General features: G+C 35.4%; 1 protein-coding gene and 1 long non-coding RNA gene across 2 annotated transcripts in view; one reads left to right on the plus strand and one right to left on the minus strand.

Annotated features, from left to right (window-relative positions):
* The window catches only part of LOC136030348 (uncharacterized), a 361,960-nt gene that overhangs the window by 165,862 nt on the left and 170,905 nt on the right, over positions 1-25,193 (minus strand). The gene's annotated exons all lie outside the window — the stretch shown is intronic.
* The window catches only part of LOC136030344 (uncharacterized), a 99,445-nt gene continuing 83,665 nt past the window's right edge, over positions 9,414-25,193 (plus strand). The window contains exon 1 of the mRNA XM_065709263.1: positions 9,414-9,567. Within this exon, the coding sequence (XP_065565335.1) occupies positions 9,451-9,567 (117 nt within the window). The 5' untranslated portion in view covers positions 9,414-9,450. The remainder of the gene's footprint in view (positions 9,568-25,193) is intronic.

Here is a 25,193-nt window from a genome sequence, read left to right on the forward strand (position 1 = left end):
AACAATTGGAAAATTTCTTTGGCAAATTTTTGTTACTATTAGTACTTTCATAACATATTTTGAACAAATCCGAGCCCTTTCAGTTCTTCGGTCACATTCCCAGCAACCTACCACGAAACTGATATTTCCTGCGATTAATCCAAAACTTAGCAATCCACTACTTTTCGAGTTTAAACACTCGAGTACCACACTTTAGTGTGGTACTCGAGTACCACACTTTAGACTAACCCTCATTGGCCCGGCAGAGATTCACTGCCTTGTTCTTTGGCCAAAATGTCTCACTCGCATGCGTTGCATATGTGTGTTTTTATGATCGGATTTCCTTACTGTTTTATTATTTGATTCGAGGCAAAAATTGGGCCCTTGACCAATAGACACCATCTCCTAATGCCAATTAAGGAAGGCTCCTGCAGTGGGATCAAAAACCAGGGAGACGGGTTAGATACTTGTGCTAAGTACATATTACTGACCTCTGATGTGAATTTCATCTGAAGGAAAATTGATTTCTCGAGCCAAATCTTTATTACCATCAATAAATTCGAGACAGTTGACAGACTTTACAACAAAATCACAGGGAATGCATTGTGTATATTTAGAAATAGACAAGAAAAATGGTTTGAAGCACCGAGGTCATCTTTAAGAAATAGCAATTTAAATAACAAGGTTTTTCTGATGAAAGTAAAGAGTGAAGTTGAAACTAAAAACACATACATTACTGCTTTGCGGTTTGTGCAGTATATTTTTGAAAGATTGTTTCAAACAAACTGGCTTGGGATATTTCCCTCTATTTGTAGAAAAAAAAACAGTTTATTTAACTGAAAGTATGGAGTGACATTATAACTGAAAACGAACAGAAATTACTCCGAATATGAAAGGGGCTTTACCTCCTCAACGCCCCGCTCTTTACGCTAAAGTTTGACTTTCTCTTAACTCTACTTTTTAAAACAGTAAAAAACCTTAGCGTAAAGAGCGGGGCGTTGAGGATGAAAAGCCCCTTTCGTATACGAAGTAATTTCTGTTCGTTTTAAGTTTTAATGTCGCTACTTACTTTCAGTTAAAAAACTTGTTTTTTTTATTTAATTTCTGAACGTTTTTGTATTAATATATGTTTTAATTTTGGCTCTCCGCACGTAAATAATTAAAACAAAATTTGCATATCAATTTTTTTTGGCTAAATGGCTTTCTCATAGTTTTAATTTGAATATTTTGAGAAGAAAAGGAGCGGGGCAGGGGGCCTAGTTGCCCTCCAATTTTTTGATCACTTAAAAAGGCAACTAGAACTTTTAATTTTTACGAAAGTTTTCATTAGTAAAAAATATACATAGCTTACGAATTAACTGACGTAACGAACTTCTATATTCGTATGTTTTTATTACGTACATGAGGGTGTTCACCCACTCGTCAATACCTCGCTCTTTACGCTAAAGCTTAAATTTTGTCCCAATTCCCTAAGAATGACCCCTGAATCACAGGGAGGGTGAAAGATCCTCCCATTTAACCCCCCCACAACTTCTCCCCCCAAACCAAAAATATCCCCCTGAAAGCGTCTGTAAACTTCCCAATAACCACTACTATATGTAAACACTGGTCAAAGTTTGTAACTTGCAGCCCCTCCCACGGGGACTGTGGGGGAGTAGGTTGTCCCCAAAGACAACGTTATTAGGTTTTTCGAATATGGTGAATAAAATGGCTATCTCAGAATTTTGATCTGGTGACTTTGGGAAAAAACGAGCGTGGGAGGGGGCCTAGTTGCCCTCCAATTTTTTTGTCACTTAAAAATGGCACTAGAACTTCCGTTATAATGAGCCCTCTTGCGACATTCTAGGACCACTGAGTCGATACGATCACCCCTGGGAAAAACAACAACAAATAAACACGCATCCGTATCTGTCTTCTGGCAGAATATGCGAAATTCCACGTTTTTGTAGATAGGAGCTTGAAACTTCTACAATAAGGTTCTCTGATACGCTGAATCTGATGGTGTGATTTCTGTTAAGATTGTATGACTTTTAGGGGGCGTTTCTTCTATTTTCTAAAATAGGGCAAATTTTGTCAGCCTTGTAACTTTTGTTGGGTAAAACTAAACTTGATCAAACTTATATATTTAAAATCAGCATTGAAATGTGATTCTTTTGATGCAACTAATGGTACCGAAATTCCATTTTTTAGAGTTTCGGTTACTATTGAGCCGGGTCGCTCCTTACTACAGTTCGTTACTATGAACTGTTTGATTCTTAAAAAAACTAGTGCTTTCCCGAAAACAAAAATTGACACAACAAATCAAGAAAATCCTTAAGTGGCCTGCAGAAAATAAAAGAACAATTCATAAAACTATCAATAGTTTTTTACGGGCTTTGAAATCAATAACTTTTACGACACGATTGTAACTCTCTAAAAAGAATTAATCAAGAAAGCTTGGTTTTCAGGAGAGCGACTGTTTTTCAGAATCCTGCAAAAATAAGTAAATACCATTAGCCAGTTTGTTTGTAATAGTTTTTCAAAAATATGTTGCATAAACCGCGAAGAAGGAATTTTTGTTCGTTTTAATTTTCAACTCCGCTTTTTACTTTCGTCGATAAAATTTTGTTTTCAAAACTAATTTTTTGTACATTTATAGATTTAAAAAAGTGCAGCTATCACTGCAACCGTGATGTCACAATCTTTATTGATGGAAAAATCCCTGGGATTAATGTAAAGATGTAATGCTGACTTTCTTTCTACAGGGTACCAGCAATATCTTGGGAAATACTTTGGGGATCAATTTGAGTGAGTGTTGAAGGGTCAAATAGACCTTAAATTTTGACTTGGGTGAAGGGAGTGAGGATAGATCAAAAGAAACTACATCCATGTTATAGAAATAGCACGTAAGTTATATTATGGAAATTGCTTTTGGAATCGAGTTTAAAATTTCAGTGTTGGGATGGGACGGCAGGAGGTTTCAGATTTTGCATTTCGAGGCAGTCGATGAGGAGACTAAATTTGTTTTGTCTTTGGTTTGACTAATAGATTTTGCATTGGCAGTCCCTTTGTAATCTAAATTCTGTTCGTGATGAAGGTGCGCGGCAAATCAGGAGACCTTATACGTAACCAAGTTTTCAAAATAGCTCATCTGAAGTGTCTCGAGAAGGGCTTAGAGGGGCAGCTGAGAGGGAGGGTTTTTGTCTCTGATCTGCCTAAGACATTTTTGTATTATAAGCTGCTATGGCATTAGAGTCTATTCTAGATTATGTGGTGATTTAGACCGGAGAAGCTAGGTCTACCCAGGTTATCAAAATAGTGTTTCTGCAATATTTCAAGAAATCATTAGAAGATACCGTTCAGGTGTTTACGGAGTTTTAAAGAGCCCAATTGGACTCCAAATTTACGTGGAGAGGGGGACCTAGGAGAGGCAGAATTCTTTGTCTCCGATCTATCTTGAATCTTGCGATATGAGTGCCTTTAAAACTTATAATGCATGGGCGGTAAAGTCGCCAGGTAGCTAGAAAGAGACCTTGCCAACAATTTTTTTTTTCAGTGTCGTATGTGTAATACCTCAAGAGCCACTTTGAAATTGAGTTGAAATTTTCAGAGATTATTGGGCTGGAATGAGGGGTTTTTGAAGTTTAGTGTTTGTGAAAGGGGTGCGGAGAGTCCAGCAATAATATTTCACGGGCCCGTCTGTTCCGATCAAAGAGGTTTTTTTTATATATATTGGATTAATCTGGTTTTAACTTTTTTCACCTTTTCGACTTCAATGTGTTTTTCCAGATTGGGCTATTGACACATTTTGGCCCTTGCCCTGGGCTGTGTGGGCTGTGTTCACACGAACGCCCATTCTTTCTCCTTTTGTTCATTTTGAGGGAAATAATTGTCTCAAAATTTGCATTTAATGTTGTAAGGGGCTATGAGGGTGCTTAGGAGTAAAAAAAGCACCGGAGGATGATGATGACCTTTCGGACACTTTCAAATCCTGAAAAGGGCACTAGAACTATCAGTTTCCGACCAGATGAGCCTCTGAATTTTCTACGACCAGATGAGCCTCTGAATTTTCTACGACCATCTAGTCTATACAAAATGGCCATGGGGAACAATTGGGACAATATCCTCTTCTTCCTTATGTATCCCAGTATTCTCTGTTATTTTTCATTTCAAGAACAAAAATGCTAGAATAAACTGAAGAGCAGTTAGGGTTTTTTTTTTTATTTATTTGTTCATTCTCGCTCAAGTTGGACCAGGGCCACTAAATTTAACCAGAAGCGGTACAATTATACCACGTTGGCAAGACTGGTTCTATAGACACTTTATATTTTGTGCCACGATTTTACAGACACCGCTGAAATTCTTTGTTTGGTTCAATAAAGATAACGGAAATATTAACTTGTCATCTACAGAAATTTCTAACTTGGTCGGTAAACGCAGCAGTTTTACTGACACTTTCTGGGATTATACAGATGGTGCCGCAATTTTCCATTTGGTTAAATAAATAGCATTAAAATAGTGACATTATATGTACCGAAATCTGGATCTTGGTTGGTAAATTAAATAAAAAAGACTAGTTTTTTTTAACTGAAAGTAAGGAACGACATTATAAGTTAAAACGAACAGAAATTACTCCATGTGTGAAAGGGGCTGTTCCCTTCTCAACGTCCCGCTCTATACGCTAAGGTTTGACTCTTTCTTTCAATTCTACTTTATTAAACAGTAAAAAACTAACACGAGTTAATTTTGAGCGCATCGACTTTTAACTGTTGTATAATTGACCTCATAAAATATTTAGATAAATTTTTGTCTCCAGTTTGGCCGAATGTGTTCAAGTTTCTGAAAGTGTCATTCACCTAACCTAAATGCTTTCTAAGATAGCAAGAAGTCTCTTAACTGCAATTCTACCCCAAATTTTCATGATGTAGTCTTTTCTGTCATTTTTATGGCACTTGGTATTAACCAAGTGACATATAGCAATCGCAAATTCTGTCCGTCTGTCTGTCTGTCGGTCCCGGTTTTGCTACTTTAGGCACTTCCAGGTAAGCTAGGACGATGAAATTTGGCAGGCGTATTTGGGACCGGACCAGATTAAATTAGAAATAGTTGTTTTCCCGATTTGACCATCTGTGTAAGTGGGGGGCCGTTAATTCGGAAAAAATAGAAAAATTGAAGTATTTTTAACTTACGAACGGTTGATCAGATCTTGATGAAATTTGATGTTTGGAAGGATATCGTGTCTCAGAGCTGTTATTTAAAATCCCGACCGGATCTGGTGACATTGGGGGAGGGGGAGTTGGGAGGGGGAAACCTAAACTCTTGGAAAACACTTCGAGTGGAGGGATCGGGATGAAACTTGGTGGGAGGTATTTTTAACTTACGAACGGGTGATCGGATCGGATCTGAATGAAAATTGATGTTTAGAAGGATATCGTGTCTCAAAGCTCTTATTTTAAATCCCGACCGGATCTGGTGACATTGGGGAGGAGTTTGGGATGGGGGAACCTAAAATCACGGAAAACGCTTAGATTGGAGGGATCGGGATGAAACATGGTGGGAAAAATAAGTAGAAGCCTTAGATACGCGATTGACATAATTGGAACGGATCCGCTCTATTGGGGGGGGGGGTTAATTCTGAAAAATTAGAAAAAATGACGTATTTTTAACTTACGAAGGAGTGATCAGATCTTCATGAAACTTCATATTTAGAAGGACCTCGTAACTCAGATCTCTTATTTTAAATCTCAGCCGGATCCAGCGTCATTGGGGGGGGGGGGGCAGTTCGGGTGGGGGGAACGGAAATCTTAGAAAATACTTAAAGCGGAGAGATCAGGATGAAACTATATGGGAAGAATAAAAACCTGTATAAGATACGTGACTGACATAACTGGACCGGATCTGCTCTCTTTGTTGGAGTTGGGGGGGGGGGTAATTTTGAAAATTGAGGTATTTGTAACTTACGAAAGGGTGACCAGATCTTAATGAAATTTGATATTCAGAAGGATCTTGTGCTTTAAAGCTCTAATTTAAAATTCCGACTAGATCCTGTGACATTGGGGGGAGTTGGAGGGAGAAACCGGAATTCTTGGAAAACGTGAAAACTGGGGTATTTTTATCTTACGAATAGGTTACCGGATCTTAATGAAATTTGATTTTCAGAAGGAATTCATCTCTCAGAGCTCTTATTGCAAATCCCGACCAGATCTTTTGACATTGGGGGGAGTTGGAGGGGAAAATCTTGGAAAAGCACTTGGAGTGGAGGAATCGGGATGAAGCTTGGTGGATAGAGTAAGCAAATGTCCTTCATACGTGATTGACGTAACCGTACTGGATTCGCTCTCTTTGGGGGAGTTTGGGGGAAGGGGTTCAGTGATTTGACGAGTTTGGTGCTTCTGAACGTGCTAGTACGATGAAAATTGGTAGGCGTGTCAGGGAGCTGCACAAATTGACTTGATAAAGTCGTTTTCCCAGATTCGACCATCTGGGGGACTAAAGGGAGAGGAAAAATTAGAAAAATTAGGTATTTATAACTTACGAGTGGTTAATCGGATCTCAATGAATTTTGATATTTAGAAGGACATCGTGACTCAGGGTTCTTATTTTAAGTCCTGACCGGCATTAAGCCTCTGATTTTCCTTTTAAATCAAGCTATTGATTCTTAGAATTTTGTTAGACCTCATACCATATGAGCTCTTGGCTCTTAGCTCTTCTTGCCTCGTCACAAGTGCCATATGAGCTCTTAGCTCTTGTTATAACATGGGCTTAATCCAAAACATTTTCTTGGGCCTCTGGCTGGTAAGATAAGATTTTTATTCCACAAAAATGGCTATCGCAGGCCAAGATGGGCCATTTGCACTTTCAAATGGTACCATAGGGCTTAGGTTTTGCAAATTTTTATCAGTTTTTATGGCAGTTGGTATTTCCGAAGTGACATATAGCGATCGCATATTCTGTCGGTGTGTTGGTCCCGGTTTTGCTAGTTTAGGCACTTCCAAATAAGCTAGGACGATGAAATTTGGCAGACGTATCAGGGGCCATACCATAGAAAATTAGAAATATTTATATCCCCGATTTGGTCATCTGGGGGGGGGGGTGATTTTTTAATTATTAGATTAATTATTAATAAATAAAATTAGAAAAAATGAGGTATTTTTTAACTTACGAAGGAGTGATCGAATTTTAATGAAATTTCATATTTGGAAGGACCTCGTAACTCAGATCTTTTATTTTAAATCCCGACAGGATCCAGTGTCATTGGGGGGACCGGAAATCTCGAAAAACGGTTAGAGTGTAGAGATCAGGGTGAAACTTTGCTAGGAAAAATAAGTACAAGTCCAAGATACAAGACTGACATAACCGGACCGGATCCGCTCTCTTTGGGGGAGTTGGGAAGGGAGGTTATTTGGAAAATTGGAAAACATTTGCTATTTGTAACTTACGAACGGGTTGTCAAATCTTAATGAAATTTGATATTTAGAAGGATTGTGTTCATCACAGCTCTTATTTTATATCCCGACCAGATCTGGTGACATTGGGGGAGTTAGTGGGCGAAACCAGAAATCTTGGAAAAGGTGAAAATTGAGGTATCTTTATCTTACGAATTGTGTATTGGATCTTAATGAAACTTGATGCATAGAAAGATCTTATGTCTCAGATGAGTCATTTTCAATTTGGATCGGATCCGGGGACATTATGGGCTGGAGTGGGGAAACAAGAAATCTTGGGAACCGGAAATCTTGGAAAACGCTTAGAGTGGAGAAATCGGGATGAAACTTGATGGGAAGAATAATATCAAGTTCTAGATACGTCATTGACATAATTCGAACGGATCCGCTCTCTTTAGGGAAGTTGGGGGGAATTCCAGTGCTTTGGCTGGTTCGGTGCTTTTGGACATGCTAGTACGATCAAAATTGGTAGGCGTGTCAGGGACCTGCACAAATTGACTTGATAACAGTCGGTTTCCCGATTCGACCATCTGAGGGGCTGGAGGGAGAGGAAATATTGAAAAAAAGAGGTATTTTTAACTTACGAATAGGTGATCGGATCTTAATGAAATTTGATATTTAGAAGGACCTCGTGTCTCAGAGCTCTTATTACAAATCCCGACCGTATCCCGTGATATTGGGGGAGTTAAAGGGGGAAACGGAAAATCTTGGAAAACGCTTAAACTGGAAAGATCGGGATGAAACTTCGTGGGAAAAATAAGCACAAGTCCTAAAAACGTTATTAACATAACCAGACTGAATCCGCTCTCTTTGGGAGAGGTGGGGGGTGTGTTAATTCGGAAAAAAATAGAAAAATTGAGGTATTTTTAACTTAAGAACGGGTGACCGTATCTTAATGAAATTTGATATTCAGAAGGAACTCGTGTCTCAAAGCTCTTATTTTAAATCCCGACCAGATCTGTTGACTTTAGGGGGAGTTGGAGGGGAAAACCGGAAATCTTGGAAAATGCTTAGAGTGGAGAGATTGGGATGAAACTTAGTGGGAAGAATAAGCAAATGTCGTTGATGCGTGATTGACGTAACCGGACTGGATCTGCTCTCTTTGGAGGAGTTAGGGGTGTCCAGTACTTAGGCAAGTTTGGTGCTTCTGGACGAACTAGAACGATAAAAATTGGTAGGGTTTCAGGAACCTGCAGAAATTGACCTGATAAAGTCGCTCCATCGATTTGATCATCAAGGGGGGGAGTTGGTTGAAGGGAGAGGAAAAATTGGAAAAAGTGGGTTTTTTTAACCTACGACTGGGTGATCGGATCTTAATGAATTTTGATATTTAGAAGGACCTCGTGTCTCAAAGCATATATTTTAAATCCCGACGGGCATTAAGCCTCTGATTTTCCTTTTAAATCTACCTATTGATTCTTAGGATTTTGTTAGAGCTTATGTCATATGAGCTCTTGGCTCTTGGCTTTTCCGACCTCGTCACAAGTGCCATACGAGCTTTTAGCTCTTTCTAGACTTCGAAAAAGTTTGCTTTGGTCGTTGCTTCTCCATCACTTTACTGCATGCTCACTATTCTATTTCCAAGAAAAATGGTTGTGCCAAATAACCTTTGATTTCTTTTACTAAATTGGAATTTCCACTTTTCCACTTGTTAATTTGACTTTAATTTGATCTAATTTCCCTTAAATAATTGGAAATACTGGAGAAAATGACTGGAGAAAGGCATAGGCAAAGATAACAGAAACCGGCTAGTAGTTTTAACTTTTGCACTCAAATGATTCAATTTAAAGTTTTTTATTTCGCCAGGACTTTTTCTATCATTATTTCGTAAAAGAGTGCAGAAAAGAGTGATTTTAGCGTTATATTTGCAAAAAGAGTATAATTCTCATCTGTCGAGGGAAAGAATGGAATGAGGTCAAAAAAGTGCAAAAACTACGTAAATGTGTATGTAAGCAATTCTGCGCTGGGGCCATAAATCGCCGAATGGTGATATAAGCTAATCCTTATAGATGGCATTAAGAAAGAGGAATTTTGAAAATGAAATAATATGGAAACTGAAAATACTAACATTTCAACAGTACTAGACAAGATATCTGAAGGAAATGGAAATGTTTCTTTGAAATCAAGCCAGAATATTTATAAAGCATTAGAAACATGTTCTAAGGTAAGTGTATAGCCTACGCTATGAATTATGCAGCCCTAGTTGAACTGTTGTGCCTTGAATTGTCAGTAAAAGAGGAGTTCTTTTGATTTGATCTGGATTTCTAGCCCAACTTAATTAAAAAAAAAATCAATGCTAGGTCATATGTTTCTGAAACCACTAAAGTCTTATAGATAGGTTAGGGTAGAGCAGTAGCAGGTTTAGGGCTCATAATTGGGGGGGGGGGACAGGGTAAGTTATCCAGAGGAGCAATAAAATATAAGGTGAAAGGAAATTTAAATTCAGATATCAAGAAAAATAGGGGGCAGCCTTCTGCTCAGGCCTAGAACCAACACTAAGTGGCTTATGCACTGGCAGGGGGGCCACAGCCTACCCTAGAAATTTGGGACTATAAATTAACTATAGGGAAACCAAAGAAAAAAGAGCTGAATAGGGAAAAACTTTGAAGAAAATGTGTGCTACCACATTGTTAGCTGCCTTTCAATAGATTTTTACCCTTAGTAAGGAAAGTATAAATTTGGTAAAATTCTAGTTGAGTGACTTCTTGCTATCTCAGAAAGGGGTTAGCTTAGGAAAATGGAACCTTCTAGGATGGGTCTACAGGCTAAAGTATATGCCAGGAAGGTATTTTAAAGTACCCACCTCCACTCCTTCTCCCTCTAGACAGCCCTGAAATTTGCTGACATGACAGGTCTGTACCTATTGAAACTTTGACAAAATAATATTTTACCTTAATTTTCAGTTACCAGGTGCTTTTTCTCTGCCTTTATTTCTTAAAATGCAATTCCTGTTATTTGAGTAGAATTCTGAGCCATATCAATGTTTTTTTTTTTTTTAATTTGGGAAATGTATATGCATATCTTTAAAACCTTGGAAATTGGGATTGAGCAAAGCTGTGAAGCTGAAAACTATTTTGTTGTACTTCATTCAAGCAGAAGATCTATTTTGCAAGATTCCACTTTTATAACACACATACTTTTAAAGGTCATCAAAGGTCAGGACCCTCTAGAGAGAGAAGGAGTAGAGATGGGTACTCTTAAATATCTTCCCAGGATATACTTTAGCCTTTAAGCCCATCCCTGAAAGTTTTCGTTTTCCTAACCTAAACCATTTCTGAGATAGCCAAAAGTCACTAAACTAGAATTTTACCATAAATTCTAATTTGTGACTGAGTGACCCCTTTCCAGTTTTCCAGAAACATTTTGGTAAAATTCTAGTTGATTGACTTCTTGCTATCTCAGAAAGGGGTTAGTTTAGGAAAATGAAACTTTCAGGGATGGGTCCACAGGCTAAAGTATGTCCCAGGAAGGTATTTTGAAGTACCAACCTCCACCCCTTCTCCCTCTAGAGCACCCTGACCTTTGATGACCTTCAAAAATAAGTGTGTTATGAAAGTGAAATCTTGCATAATCGATCTTCTGCTTGAATGAAGTACAAAAAAATAGTTTTCAGCTTCACAACTTTGCTCAATCCCAATTTATAAGGTTTTATTGATATGCAAATACATTTCCTAAATTTTGAAAATTAACATTGATATGGCTCAGAATTCTACTCAAATAACAGGAATTACATTTTCAGAATTAAAGGTAGAGAAAAAGCAACTGGTAACTTGTTTTTTCAAAATTTCAATAGGTATAGACCTGTCATGTAGGAAAATTTCAGGGCCCTCTAGAGAGAGAAGGAGTGGAGGTGGGTACTTTAAAATACCTTCCCGGGACTCATCCCTGAAAGCTTCATTTTCCTAACCTAACTGCTTTCCAAGATAGCAAGAAATCAATAAACTAGAATTTAACTTTTTTCTACATGATTTGGCTTGAGCAAAAAAAAAAAAAATGTTCCTAGTCATAAATAGTAAGTAAATAATGATCCTTGTCAATAATAAAAGTATAAGTCTAACTATTGATAACATTCAATCAAAGAATCAACTTTTTATGATGATCTTAAATATGTATTTGTTTATTAATAATTAGTGCAGTTATTAGTACCCAAGAAAGTTCATATAATTATAGAAAACATAAGAAAAACAACTTAATAAAGGATAATTTCAATAAAAGTATGCTGTCAACTTTTGCTTGCATTACAACAAGTACCCATGAGCTGATATATGAAGCCACTATAATCAAAAATGTTTCTCCTGAATTGAGAGCTGAAAATTTTTATATTTTCCCTTTCAACTGATATGTTTATTTTTGTTTTTTATCGTCAATTTTTTTTTTTCAGGAGTGTTTGTATTTTATCAAGTTGTCACTTTGAAAAAGATTTAATTTTTTACAGTTATCAAACATATTGGTTTTTGGTATTCAAAATAACATTAAAAATATTGAATTAAAAAGTTTATTTGATTTTCTTAATTTTAGTTTTAATGTTTTACTTATAACAAACTATTTTGATAATGCTTTACTTTTTATAAATAATTGAATCAAAAGGCATTAATTGGTGTTATATAACCTAGTTTAAAACTGTTGATGTTGTTAAAAAATATCTATCCAATGCTTCAGTATTGCTCAACAGAACTGAATGCTGAGAGTTTATATCTTAGTTTTTGTAAGTAGGTTATTGTTTCATGTATTTTTTGTAATTTATTACTTTTTTTCATTTTTATATACTTTTAATTTAGTTGACATAATTTTCCATTGCCATTAGAAAAATGTTTGTCTCTAAGCTTCATTAAATAAAAAAAAAACAACAAAAAAACAAGTTTTTTTCAACTGACAGTAAGGACCAATATTAAAACTTAAAACAAACAAATTTTTTACATATATGAAAGTGGTTGCCTCCCTCTTCAAAACCTTACTCTTCTTGCTGCTGTTTTTTGGCACTTAAAAAAAAGTTACTTATAGTTCTAATTAAACAACAAATGTGTTTCAGGAGTTGTTTGTTAAGAATTGGGACATAATTTAAACTTTAGCATAAAGAGCAAAGTTTTTATGAGGTGGCAACCTGCCTCACATATGTAGTAATTTTGTTTGTTTTAAGTTTTAATGTTACTTCTTACTTTTGGTTTAAAAAACTTGTTTTTTTAGATTTAATTTCTGATCATTTTCTAAATAATTTCAGGATAACTGGCTCTACCTCCATGGAAAAATCCCCCTCCCCAAAGAAATATCCTCTGGGCAATTCAATCCAGGAGAAAATTTACTCAGGACAATTACACTTGACATCCCCACACCTAACATTGAATCAGTAAAGAGAAAGCAATACATATAGGGCAAATTCACCCAATGTAAAACTCCCCTTGATATGTTCACCCTCTGGAAATTTCCCTCTCCATGAAAAATTCTCCCCATGCAAAATCTTTCCACCAGAAAATTTGCCCTCTCCTCCCCACCCAAAAAATGTATGGATACTTCCCAATAACAAATAAAACATTGGGTAAATTTTATAACTTAAAAAGCTCTCCCCAGGAGCTGTAGGGGGTCATTTTATCTCTAAAGACATAGTTATTGGGCTTTTCAACTATTCTGAAGAAAAAAACTATCTCTAAAAATTTGATCAGACTATTTAAGGGAAAAAAGTGGTTTGGGAGGGGCCTAGTTGCCCTCCATTTTTTTGGGTCACTTGAAAAGGGCACTAGTATTTTTCATTTCCATTAGAATGAATCCTCTCTTGATATTTTTGGCCCACTGGGATGATATGATCACCCCAATAAAAAAAAGAGAAAAAAAAGAAACAAATACACACAACCATGATCTTTCTTCTGGCAGAAATTACAAAATTCCACATTTTGCAGATATGAGCTTGAAACATCTACATTAGGGTTCTTTGATATGCTGAATCAAATGGTGTGCTTTTTATTAAAATTCTATGGCTTTGAGGGGGTCTTCCCCTTTTTTTGAACATCAGACACATTTTCTCAGGCTTGTAGCTTTTGATGGGTAAGACTAAATTTTGTGAAAATTATATATATGTAATCATCTTATTGAGGCAATTCTTTGGATATGTCTATTGGTATCAAAATTCTATTTTGAAAGTTTTTGAAGGTTGCTCCTGACAGTTCATTACCACAAACTGTTTGATTATCCATCAAAATCCAACAGAGATCATTGATTGTTATTGATTGTTTTTTCTGCCTTACCAAAAGTATTGTATTCATAATACTTTACAGTTTCATGGTATGTAATTAAACAAATAGAAAAGGTTTTTCAACTAAATTAGGGAGCAAGTTTAGAACTTAAAACAAACACAAATTGCTCTGTATATAAGGGGGACTGCCCCCTTCTCAACACCTTGCTCACTAACCAGAAGTTTTTTAGTACTTTGAAAAATTTGATCTTTCCAATTGCAAATTTTCTCAAAAAATTTGAAAAAAAAGCAAAACTTCACAGTAAAGAGTTGGGAGCTAAAGAGGAGAGAGTCCCCTTCATATAATCTGTTCCTTGTTTTCACTCGGAAAGTTCTTTTTTTTTAATTTTCGATTGTTTTCTAAATCATACCCAGGCCTAACCAAGATGTAATTTGAGGTGCTGATCCCCTACATCCTTGATTAATTACTTTTAAAATGTGTAAATAAGTAATTTTATGTTGATTAGAACTGTCCTATGTTTAAATTTGCAATACTAATTTTGGATAAAATTTGAATATAGGCTACTAAAAAAATTGGCAGTGAATAGCAATTTTGGTAAAAATTCCTTGTTAATATTACTGCTAAAAAATTTTAGTTGGATGAAAAGGAGTATTATTGTTAGTATGGATAGAAATTATGTATGACTTTTGATCTTCTACATAACTGAAGCCATCACAACCTCTACAAGAAGATTTTCTTATCAATAGATACATTGCATATATTTTTTTAAATAAATTAAAGTACTTTATACATATAGAAAACAATACCATTTAAAATTCTTGAAAACTAAGTTACTTGCAGCATTTGCCATCCCAAAGAAGTTTTCTTGTAGAGATGAAGATGGTCTGCCTTGCTTTTGCCACCTCTGTGCTGGTAGATATGGGAATGTAACATTTTAGCTGTATAGAGAAACAATTTAATTCATTTGTACTCCTATCATACCTCTTTCAACATTTAATTGAAACATCATGAAGAGTAAGCAGTTTGTCCATTAAAGTGTTCTTTTTAGGAATCTACTCTGCTCTTAACTTACACAATTACTCACCCCATCTCATTATAGCTGATACACAATTGCAATCTCCAAACATAGTCTAAGTTCATTACAAACAAATACAAAGTTGAAATAATAGGGAAAATCTTTTCAAGACATTGGAAATCAATTTTGTGAATATTTCGGCCCTATGTCCAAGGGCCGTCTTCAGCACAACACAAGAAAGAGAAAAAAAATGTATATATAAATAAACTTACATTAAAATGCGAAAATTAAAATTAATTATGTTAAAAACTTTTTTAAAACAGCCCTAGCATTCTTGCTTCAACGAAGTTCAACCAGGACTCTGGTTGAGTTGAGTTGAATCTTACTTCGTTTAAGTAAGGATACTAGGGCTGTTTTAAAAAAGTTTTTAACATTATTAGTTTTAATTTTTGCATTTTAATGTAAGTTTATTTATATATATATATTTTTTCTCTCTCTCTTTCTCGTGTTATGCTGAAGGTGGCCCTTGGACATAGGGCCAAAAATTCACAGAATTGATTTCCACTGTCTTGAAAAGATTTTCCCTACTGTTTCAACTTTGTATTTGTTTGTTATGGAAAGGCAGCGTGGTCTTCGTCGCTAATTTCATTGCAAATAAAGCAAATCAACTTGGTTGAATCCAGTACTGCCACCATGTGGCATTAGTTCTTTTGCAACTTGGAAACCTAAAATATAGTTATTGATACTTATAAATCAGCTTCTCCGAATTTTGAATTGATTGGAAATTTGTCCTCTTTGGATGAAGTCATAGTTTGGTGCCCTAAAATGGCAGAAAACAAGACTTTCCCCTGAACTAATTTGTATTGTCACTTAAAAAAATAGCTTTAAATTTACGTAATGAGCTCCTCCCAATCATCTTGGACATTCGGTTTGATACAATCCCCCCTGGGAAAAAACTAAATAAGTAAACATGCATTGACAATATTTCTTCTGAAAAAAGTGATATTCCACACTTTGAAGATTGGATCTTGAAACCTCTATGATAGGGCTCTCTGATAGGATGTATCTAATAAAGGGATTTTCAATAAGGTCACTTGCTTTTTTGGGAGTGTTTCCCTTTTTTTTAAAAAATCAGGCAAATTTTCTCAGATTTTTGGTTTTGGGTGGATAACAATAAACTGAAAGAATTTTAAGATATTTAGAATCAGCATAAAAAGCCAATGCTGCCAGTGTAGCAATTGTCATGATAATTCTATTGTCAATTTTTGCAAATATTGATCTAAGTCCCTTTTTACTTCCAGTTTTTTTATCACCAATTATTTAATAAGATTCTCTTATGACAAATTTTTTTTCAACCTGTTCATTTTATTTAGTTGAACAGGACAATAAAAGAAAAGAGGGTTAATTTGAAAGCTGGGTAGTAAGTTTAAATTTTGATTTTTTTTTGCTTTTATATTTTTTTATTGTCTGAATATATAAGGGATTTAAGTTCGAGAGGAGAATTGTCCTGTCTTTAAAGAGCTACATTTTACATGGCCATTATAAAATCAAAATATGGCATCTATGCAAGCAGGATGATTTTTGAGTAACTCTACTTCTTCTGTAAACTATTCTAAGGTGTATAAAATTGCATAAAAGATATGTCTACATCTGTTATAATCTATGGAAGTAATATATCTTTCTGTAATTTTGGTTTGAGTTTAATTTTCTTTTAAGATTAAATGCATAATAATTAAATATATTATTGATGAAATGAATTGACCCCTTTACCAGGAGTCCATGTCATTTAAAATTTACTGTATTTTGTTTAACTTTGCTTGCAATTTAATTGTTGTTTTTATTTGAGAGTTTTTCCTAAAAGTATTTAAAATAAACTTATTCCTACCAAAAAAAATCCTGAAATATTTTCCCTGTCACCCAACCATCACTGATATTTGATATTTTGGGCTCCTAGGCTTATAATACTGGTTGGCTAATTTAAAAATTTATATATATATACTGTTGAATTAGTCATCTGTTGGTATTGCAACACTAGGGTTGAGCCATTGATATAAGGTAGATGTAACAGTAAAAATTCTAGATAAGATGCTTCTTGCTATCTTAGAAAATAGTTGAGTTAGGTAAAAGAAACTTTCATGAATGGATCCAGAGTCTCAATGAATCTGCACTAAGGTCTTTTGAAGCATCTATCTCTACACCCCCCCCCCTCTTCAAAAAGGCACAAAAATTGATGACCCCAAAGAATTCAAGTGTAATAAAAGTGAAACCTTTGGAAATAAGACTGCATGTACAACCCAAATAAAGTACAAGGAAATTGTTTCAAGCCTTATATCTTGCTTGATTCTGCTTTATAAGGTCTTGGAGATTATATAATTATTTCTAAAATTGGGTTAAAAGAGGCCTTGATTTGGCTTAAAATTTTGCTTGGGTCTTAGGAATTGTTTTTTTTTTTCAAAACCTAGAGCCAAAGAAGAACAGACTACAATCCCAAAACTAAGGTAAACACTTTTATTAAGTTTTAAAGGTATAATTAGCCATAAGCATCGGAAGGTGCTGATACTCACAGCTCCTGTTTTCTATGCAATCTTCCAAGCCCTGGAAATAAGAAACTAGAGATGATAGCCTGGAAAAATCTTTCGAGGGTATATTTTAGGTCATGCATTCGTTCTTACAAGTCTTCATATTCTGACTCAACTAATTCTTAGGATAGGGTATATCCCCTCATCTGGAACTTTACCAAATTATATTTCAAAAGTTATTTGGGCTATGGAGTATTTTAAAAAATGATATAAGGAAGTAAACCCTTTGCCAGCCAGCTCCTATTTTGCTAAGAACTACCCACTTTTGCGTCTTTCTTATCACTGACAAGTTAAGCATTTTTTCCAGCTACTTTTTAAATTTCTTTCTTTCTTGAAGGTTTTTTTTTAAACAATATGTTTTGGAAAGTCATGAATGATTCTTGCTTTAGGCCAAAAATTATTCTTTTTGCTTGTCCTTGAGCCAGAGTTTTCTTGTCTGACCTGATGTAGAATTTTATAATCTCTGTCAAAGGGGAATGTCTAAGACACTTCTACAAAGCTTTCATTTATTTCAGCCTTCTGTTTATCCTTCTGAGTAGGAAGCTTTGTTTTAATAAATAACCTGCCCTCTTCTATTGTTATTAACTATTGCTGTTTCATTGTTGTAGAGTATATGAGAAAAATAGGATAATTATCCTGTTGAAAATCAAGCAAAGTCCCAAGTTGACGCCAAAATGACCTAAGCAGTGAGCCAGTACAAAAAAAAACAGTGCACTTGGTGCAAAAAAGCTTAGGCCTGAATTGGTGTTAGAAAAAGTCAAATTGAAGCAGCGTTTAGTCCTCTTCCACTGTTAACATTTTAGAGAAAATGTTGGTATATGACACATACTCTGAATTAGAAACACGCAATGATTTTCAATTTTTATCATTTGAGGCACAAAAGTGTGCCCATGACCTCTTTCACACTTAACCTGACTTGACTTAAGTCCCATTCATACTTGGAGGTTGTTTTTGGACCTCTTCCTTCACCTTTATATTGATGTAGTTCCTGTATGCACCCATTAAATTTTCATTAGAAAAGTTAGGATGTTATGCCTTGTTTGAAGCGAAATTGCCTAATCATTTTAGTCTACTTTGCACAAAGGGACTTGGATCTCTTGAAACTAAAGGGACAATTACCTTGAGCTAAGTGACTGAGGTGAAGGATTTTCGGAGACATGTGTTACTTCTAAGCCCCACTTACCACCTTCAAGAGAGATTCAAATTTACTTTAAATGTGAAAAGGACATAGTTAAAGTCAATGCGACTTTTCCAGAGAGCTTCCTGACTGCTGGCTCTCACAGTCCAAATGCTAATATTGTTCAATAGTTCGAAAGTCAGATAGTCATCAAACTTCAAGACTAACAAGCCTGTTAGCACATGGGCTGTAAAGGTCACTAATCCAAACATTTATTTAGCAAAGTTTACTTGGTTGCAAGCATTTTCATAACCAATTTCAAAAGAATCAAAGTCCTTTTATTTTTTGGTAATATCCCTGAAAACCTGCCATAAATATGACCTATGTCATGCAATCAATACCAGCTGAATCAAAGAAAAACTGTTTCAAGTTCCAGCTTTTACCTACCATGCGTAGTCTATCCCTCATTGGCTTGTACCATGGATCATATCAGTCCCTCTGTTGCCTATGAGTATGTCCTTATGATTCCACTGAGTGACTAGAAGCATAAATTGGATTTCTGACTCCTTGAAGCCCAATGGCAACTTTTTAGGAGAAGGTAGTTTTGCTGCACCCTGTTTAAAGCGAGAATTTGGAAGGATAATTGGCTTTTCAGCCATGGTCATCTTTGGTGATGGTGGCTTTATAACTTTTGTTGGTTCATTTATCTACTTGTTTCTCACGTGAGTTTGGGACCAAGAATTATTTTTTTCAATTTCTCTGTTGGAGGACTGCTTATAAATAGGGCTCCTAAGCATGATCAAAAATACGAGAGACGGCTTGAATGCTTGCGCTAAGTACATTCTCCTAGTTTCTGATGCACGCTTGAATCTTTGAACCAGTTTTGAACCAATTTGTTGGTAAAGGATTTTTATTCTGATTTAAGTAGGCACTGAATTTTTTCAGTAGTTACGAAATAGTGAGAACACTTTAAGTTTTATTAAGTACTAGCTGTTGGGGTGGCGCTTCGCCCCACCCCAACACCTAGTTGGTGGGGGCGCTTCGCGCCCCCCCCCCCCCAAGCCCCCCCGCGCGCGTAAGTCGTTACGCGCCATATTAGTTACGCGCCATTGTAGTTGTGTCCCTATGTCCCACCTGTGAATATAGATAGATATATATATATATATATATATATATATATATATATATATATATATATATATATATATATATATATGTTTTTAACTACGTAAAACTTGCGAATATACAACATTCTTTGCTGTCCCATTGTCTGTGCATATAAATAGATTGTCAGGTTTACCGACTCTTGAACATGCAACATATAATGGTCCATGGGAAAACAATCCGTATTCAGATCTATACCTCATGATTCTAATGATTGCCCTTGAGCTTTGTTGATGGTGATTGCTAATCGACCATTCCCTGAGTCGCCATCGTCATTTATATATCCCCCTGTGCACCCCGGCGTCCCCTTTTAGTTATGTCCCTGTGTCCCGGTCGTCATTTATATTCCCTGTGTCCCGGTCGTCATTTGTGTCCCGGTGTTCCAGTCTGTGATTTCTCTTTGAGTGTCCCGGGCGTCATTTATATTCCTTGTGTCCCGGTGTCCCGGTCGTCATTTATATCCCCCTGTGCCCCCCGGCGTCCCCATTGTAGTTGTGTCCCTGTGTCCCGGTCGTCATTTATATTCCCTGTGTCCCGGTCGTCATTTGTATCCCGGTGTCCCGGTCTGTATATACATCCGTTTTTTAGTTTTGTTTTTCTCCTTTATTTTTTTCCTTTTTTCTTTTTTTTCTTTTTTAGTTTATTTAGATTTTTAGATTTTTTAGTTTTTTTATTAGTTTTTAGTTTTTTTGTAGTTTTTACCATTTTTTTACTTTTTTATATTTATTAATATTTTTTTAGTTTTCTTTTTCTCTTATTTTTCAGTTTTTTCCTTTTTTTTAGTTTTTTCTTTTTTAGTTTTTAGTTTTTTTTTGTTTTTTACCTTTTTTTAGTTTTTTTAGTTTTTTTAGTTTTTTAGCTTTTTTAGTTTTTTTATTAGTTTTTAGTTTTTTTTTAGTTTTTGCCTTTTTTTAGTTTTTTCAGTTTTTTTTTAGTTTTTAGTTTTTTACCTTTTTTAGTTTTTTTTTAGTTTTTTAGCTTTTTTAGTTTTTTTTCTTTTTAGTTTTTTTTTTGTAGTTTTTACCTTTTTTAGTTTTTTTTCTTCTTTTGTATTAGTGTGAAATAATTCAGACGTCATATGCGGACAAACACGACGTCACTCGACAGACAGACAGACAGACATAACCCACAAACAACTTATTTTTATATATATTTATTCATATTTTTTTAGTTTTCTTTTTCTCTTTTATTTTTCATTTTTTTCCTTTTTTTTAGTTTTTTTCTTTTTTAGTTTTTAGTTTTTTTTAGTTTTTTACCTTTTTTTAGTTTTTTTTAGTTTTTTAGCTTTTTTAGTTTTTTTATTAGTTTTTATTTTTTTTGTAGTTTTTGCCTTTTTTTATTTTTTTCAGTTTTTTTTTAGTTATTAGATTTTTACCTTTTTTTAGTTTTTTTTTAGTTTTTTAGCTTTTTTAGTTTTTTTTTCTTTTTAGTTTTTTTTTGTAGTTTTTACCTTTTTTAGTTTTTTTTCTTCTTTTGTATTAGTGTGAAATAATTCAGACGTCATATGCGGACAAACATGACGTCACCTGATCCACAGATCCACACACAGACAACTTATTTTTATATATATAGATTAAAAATACTTATTCAGTATCTGCTATCAAGTTGAATATGTGACGTCACTAAATAAATTGAATTGACTGGAGTTTTGTCCGCTGCATTAATCGAACTTTTGGCATTCTTAAAGTGAGAGAATTTCATACAAAATCAAATTTTCTCTCTTGCTCTTCTCTCTCTCAGCAGTAGATTCTTGGTCTACATATTTAGAGGAGAGAGAAAATGAAGTGATTAGGGACCAAGGAAGAACTAGTTTGAGTGTAGATCTGGTATCTGCAGTAACTGATGTAGTTGATAGGCCAATGAAAGAATGTGATTACGATTATGCTGCTCCCATCCAGGTAAGTGAAGTTAGGGAGACAATGAAAGGAATGAGGGACGGGTCTGCTCCAGGTATAGATGGAATACCAACCACACTTCGGAAGTGGGGACAGATGTAGCTGCCTGTTATAGCAGGGATGTTTTCCGCTATATTAAATAGTGCAAAATGGCCCTTGTCTTGGGCACGTCTATTCTAGTGCCGTTATTTAAAAAGAGGGATAGATTAGACCATGGGAATTATAGAGGTATATGCCTAAGTAATGTGCTTAATAAGGTTTTTGCAAAGATATTATGTCATAGGATAGATGGTTTAATAGACCAAAATATAATTTTATCAGATTCGTAGACAGGGTTCAGAAAAGAAGTAATGTACTTAATAAGATTCTGCTAAGATATTATGTCATAGGATAGATAGTTGGATAGACCAAAATATGATTTTATCAGATTTGCAGGCAGGGTTCAGAAAAGGCTATAATCCTATAGATCAGATTATTATTTTATTAAGGATGCTTAAGAAACAAGTTAGGAGAAAAGAGAGCAGGCTATTTGTTGTATTTTTGGATGTAAAAGGGGCGTTTGATGGAGTGGATAGACGTTTAATGATAGAGTCATTGTCAGCACTAGGGCTACCAAGCGTGATTGTTAAGATTTCTCTAGGGCTATTAGGAGTAGACTTGGTGTTAAGCAGGGACATGCAGTTTCCCCAAGGCTAATTTCTATTAATTATTTTGAAAAATATTTGATAGGCAGAGGTGCCCCAATAATTAAGCTTTCAAGCGCAAGCGTTATGACATACTTTTTGCAGATGATATATCATTAGTAGCAGAAAGTAAAGAACACTTGCAACAACTGCTAGATCGAGCATCTTCTTACTTAGGAATAAAAAACTAGTATTAAACGTAAAGAAATCGGTGGTTATGGTTTTTACGGCACCAAGTGTGCCATAAAACCATGAATTTGAATTTGCCATAAAAGCAAATTCTGTTGGTCAGTCTGTCTGTCAGTCGGTCTGTCTGTCCTGGTTTTGCTAGTTTAGGCACTTCCAGATAAGCTAGGACGATGAAATTTGACAGATGTATCAGGGACCAGACCAGAATAAATTAGAAATAGTCGTTTCCCCGATTCGACTATCTGGGGGGATTGGGGGGACGGTTAACTTGGAAAAATTAGAAAAAATGAGGTATTTTTAACTTACAAACAGGTGATTGTATCTTAATGAAATTTGATATTTAGAAGGATATTGTGTCTCAAAGCTCTTATTTTAAATCCTGACCCGACCTGGTGACATTGGGGGGAGTTGGAGGGGGAAACCTAAAATCTTGGAAAACGCTTAGAGTGGAGAAATCGGGATGAAACTTGGTGGAAAAACTAAGCATAAGTCCTAGATACGTGATTGACATTACCGGGACGGATACGCTCTCTTTGGGGGAGTTGGGGGGAGGTTTAACTCTGAAAAATCAGAACAAATGAGGCATTTTTAACTTACGAAGGAGTGATCGGATCTTAATGAAATATCATATTTAGAAAGACCTCGTAACTCAGATCTCTTATTTTAATTCTTAATCGGATCCAGTGTCATTGGAGGAGATGGAGGGGGGACCGGAAATCTTGGAAAAGGCTTAGAGAGGAGAGATCAGGATGAAACTTGGTGGGAAAAAAAAGCACAAGTTCAATATACGTGACTGACACAACCGGACCGGATCCGCTCTCTTTGAGGGAGTTGGGGGGGGGGGGAATTGAGAAAAATTAGAAAATATGAGGCATTTGTAATTCATGAATGGGTGATCAGATCTTGATGAAATTTTTATTTACAAGGATCTTGTGCTTCAAAGCTCTTATTTTAAATCACGACCAGATCCCGTGACATTGGGGGGGGGGGGGTTGGAGGGGGAAACTGGAAATCTTGGAAAGCGAGAAAATTGAGGATTCTTTCTTACGAATGGGGCATTGGATCTTAACAAAACTTGATATATAGAAAGAGCTTATGTCTCAGATGCTCCATTTTCATTTCGAATTCAATCCGGGGTCATGGGGGTTGGGGAGTGGGAAACAGAAATCTTGATTCTCTCGGGACAAACTATTTTAGAAGTTTGAGAAATAGTGAAGGAATAAAACTACATCTATTTTTGGCTGCAGTCTTGCTTTTTAGTTTAGTTAAACGTTCAATTCAGTTTAAAAATGTAATCTTATTTTTCCTACTTTATTTCACCAATTTTAGTGATCTTGCAGCTTATGCTCTACTGCAAGCTGCTACAATTCACTTAATTTTCATAAAAAATTAGTATATTTGTTTGTCTCTGTCCACTTATTCAATGAACCTGCTACTAAGTGCAGATTTTTAAAGTTCGAGTAAAGAAGTAAATAAATTCAGGTCAGATTAAAGTCATTTTAAAATACAATTAATATGTTTTTTGTCATTGTTTACTCATTCAAATAAGCTGCTACTATGTTCAAGTTCTCAATGTTTCAGTTGGCAAATCAAATTAGAACTGTTAAAAGAACCTATTATCTTCCAGTGGTCTAAAAACTAAACAATACATTTTTACTCCTGCTATGGGTAAGGTTTAAAATCTATGAGAGAAAAGATGAAAGAATGGGCAGCCATGACATATGATCCCTGTTATTATTTAGTAAATAGTTATGTGCCTCCGATGCATTATCATATTATTTTTATGTTCCAGCAGCATTGAATAGTAGTTGTGACTCCAGAAATCTTAGAAGGGGTTCATTTAAATTCAAATTTAAAATTCTAGTGCCCTTGTTGAGAGTTGGAAGTGACTGGGGGCAATCAGCCCCCAGAAGAAAAACAAGTTTTTTGACCATTATCTGGCCATGGATTTAGTTGGAGACCAATACCCCTACTGAAGAAAATGGTTGACCCTCTAACAGGCCTTGTTTTTTTTGGGTGGGGGGGGCCTAAATCTTTTCAATTTATTCTTCTTTGTTAGAGTTCCCATAACCTAAGGAGTTAAGAATATAAGTTGCATGGTTTCTTTGTTTTCACTGGGTGTGAATTATTTATTCACACCCACATTTAATGGGTTGTGTGTATTTATAGTTTTTGTAATTTAGTAGTTAATAAAGAGAGTTCATATATTATACTATTTTCTCTTATTGGGCTGTCTTACCCATTGTCTGTTGTTTCTGCTTAACAAAAAAAACATGGGGCTCGTAATTTTATTGGGGTTCTACTGACGAAACAGTATCCTCTTGGGTTGTTTGATGGAAACGTTTGTCATCTGTTTTTCCTGATTGATTGGTTAAAGGTTTTGAGTCTGTCGTCTGATTGGAAATTTAATCTGCTGCTACTCCTGCTAAAGTAACACAGAGCTCACAATTTTAGTAGCATATAACATATAGGGAAGTCCATAGTCTGATGAAAACGGTTTATCTTTGTTTGTCTCGTTGAAAAGTGTTTTCTGTTATTCCTGCTCAATCGACGTAAAATGTGCAATTTTAGTGCGTATAACCAAAGGGAAAGTCCTCTGCCTGAGGGAAAAGAGGTGGCCTGGGTCAGATGATTGAAAAAAATCAACCATCTACTATTCCTGCTCTGACACAACAGGGTACTTGGCTTCAGTTGTATACAATTCAAGCATTAGAAGTTGATTCATAGATCCTTATTTGGTACTGGAGCTTGGAAAGTCATATACAGCAGTTAGATATAAGATACATGTATTAAACTTGTCGCATGTTAATTTTTGTCTTTTTTTGTAAAAAATTGCCGAGGATCGGTAAGAGGCAGTTAGACGGCATAATAGTAAAATATTGTACTGGTATGTTAATAAATTGAGAGGGAGTAGTCAATCTGGACTTGTCCCAGTTAAAGATAGGAACAGGGCTACAATTATT

The sequence above is a fragment of the Artemia franciscana genome, chromosome 8 (genome assembly GCF_032884065.1).
Source record: "Artemia franciscana chromosome 8, ASM3288406v1, whole genome shotgun sequence".
Lineage (NCBI taxonomy): Eukaryota > Metazoa > Arthropoda > Branchiopoda > Anostraca > Artemiidae > Artemia > Artemia franciscana.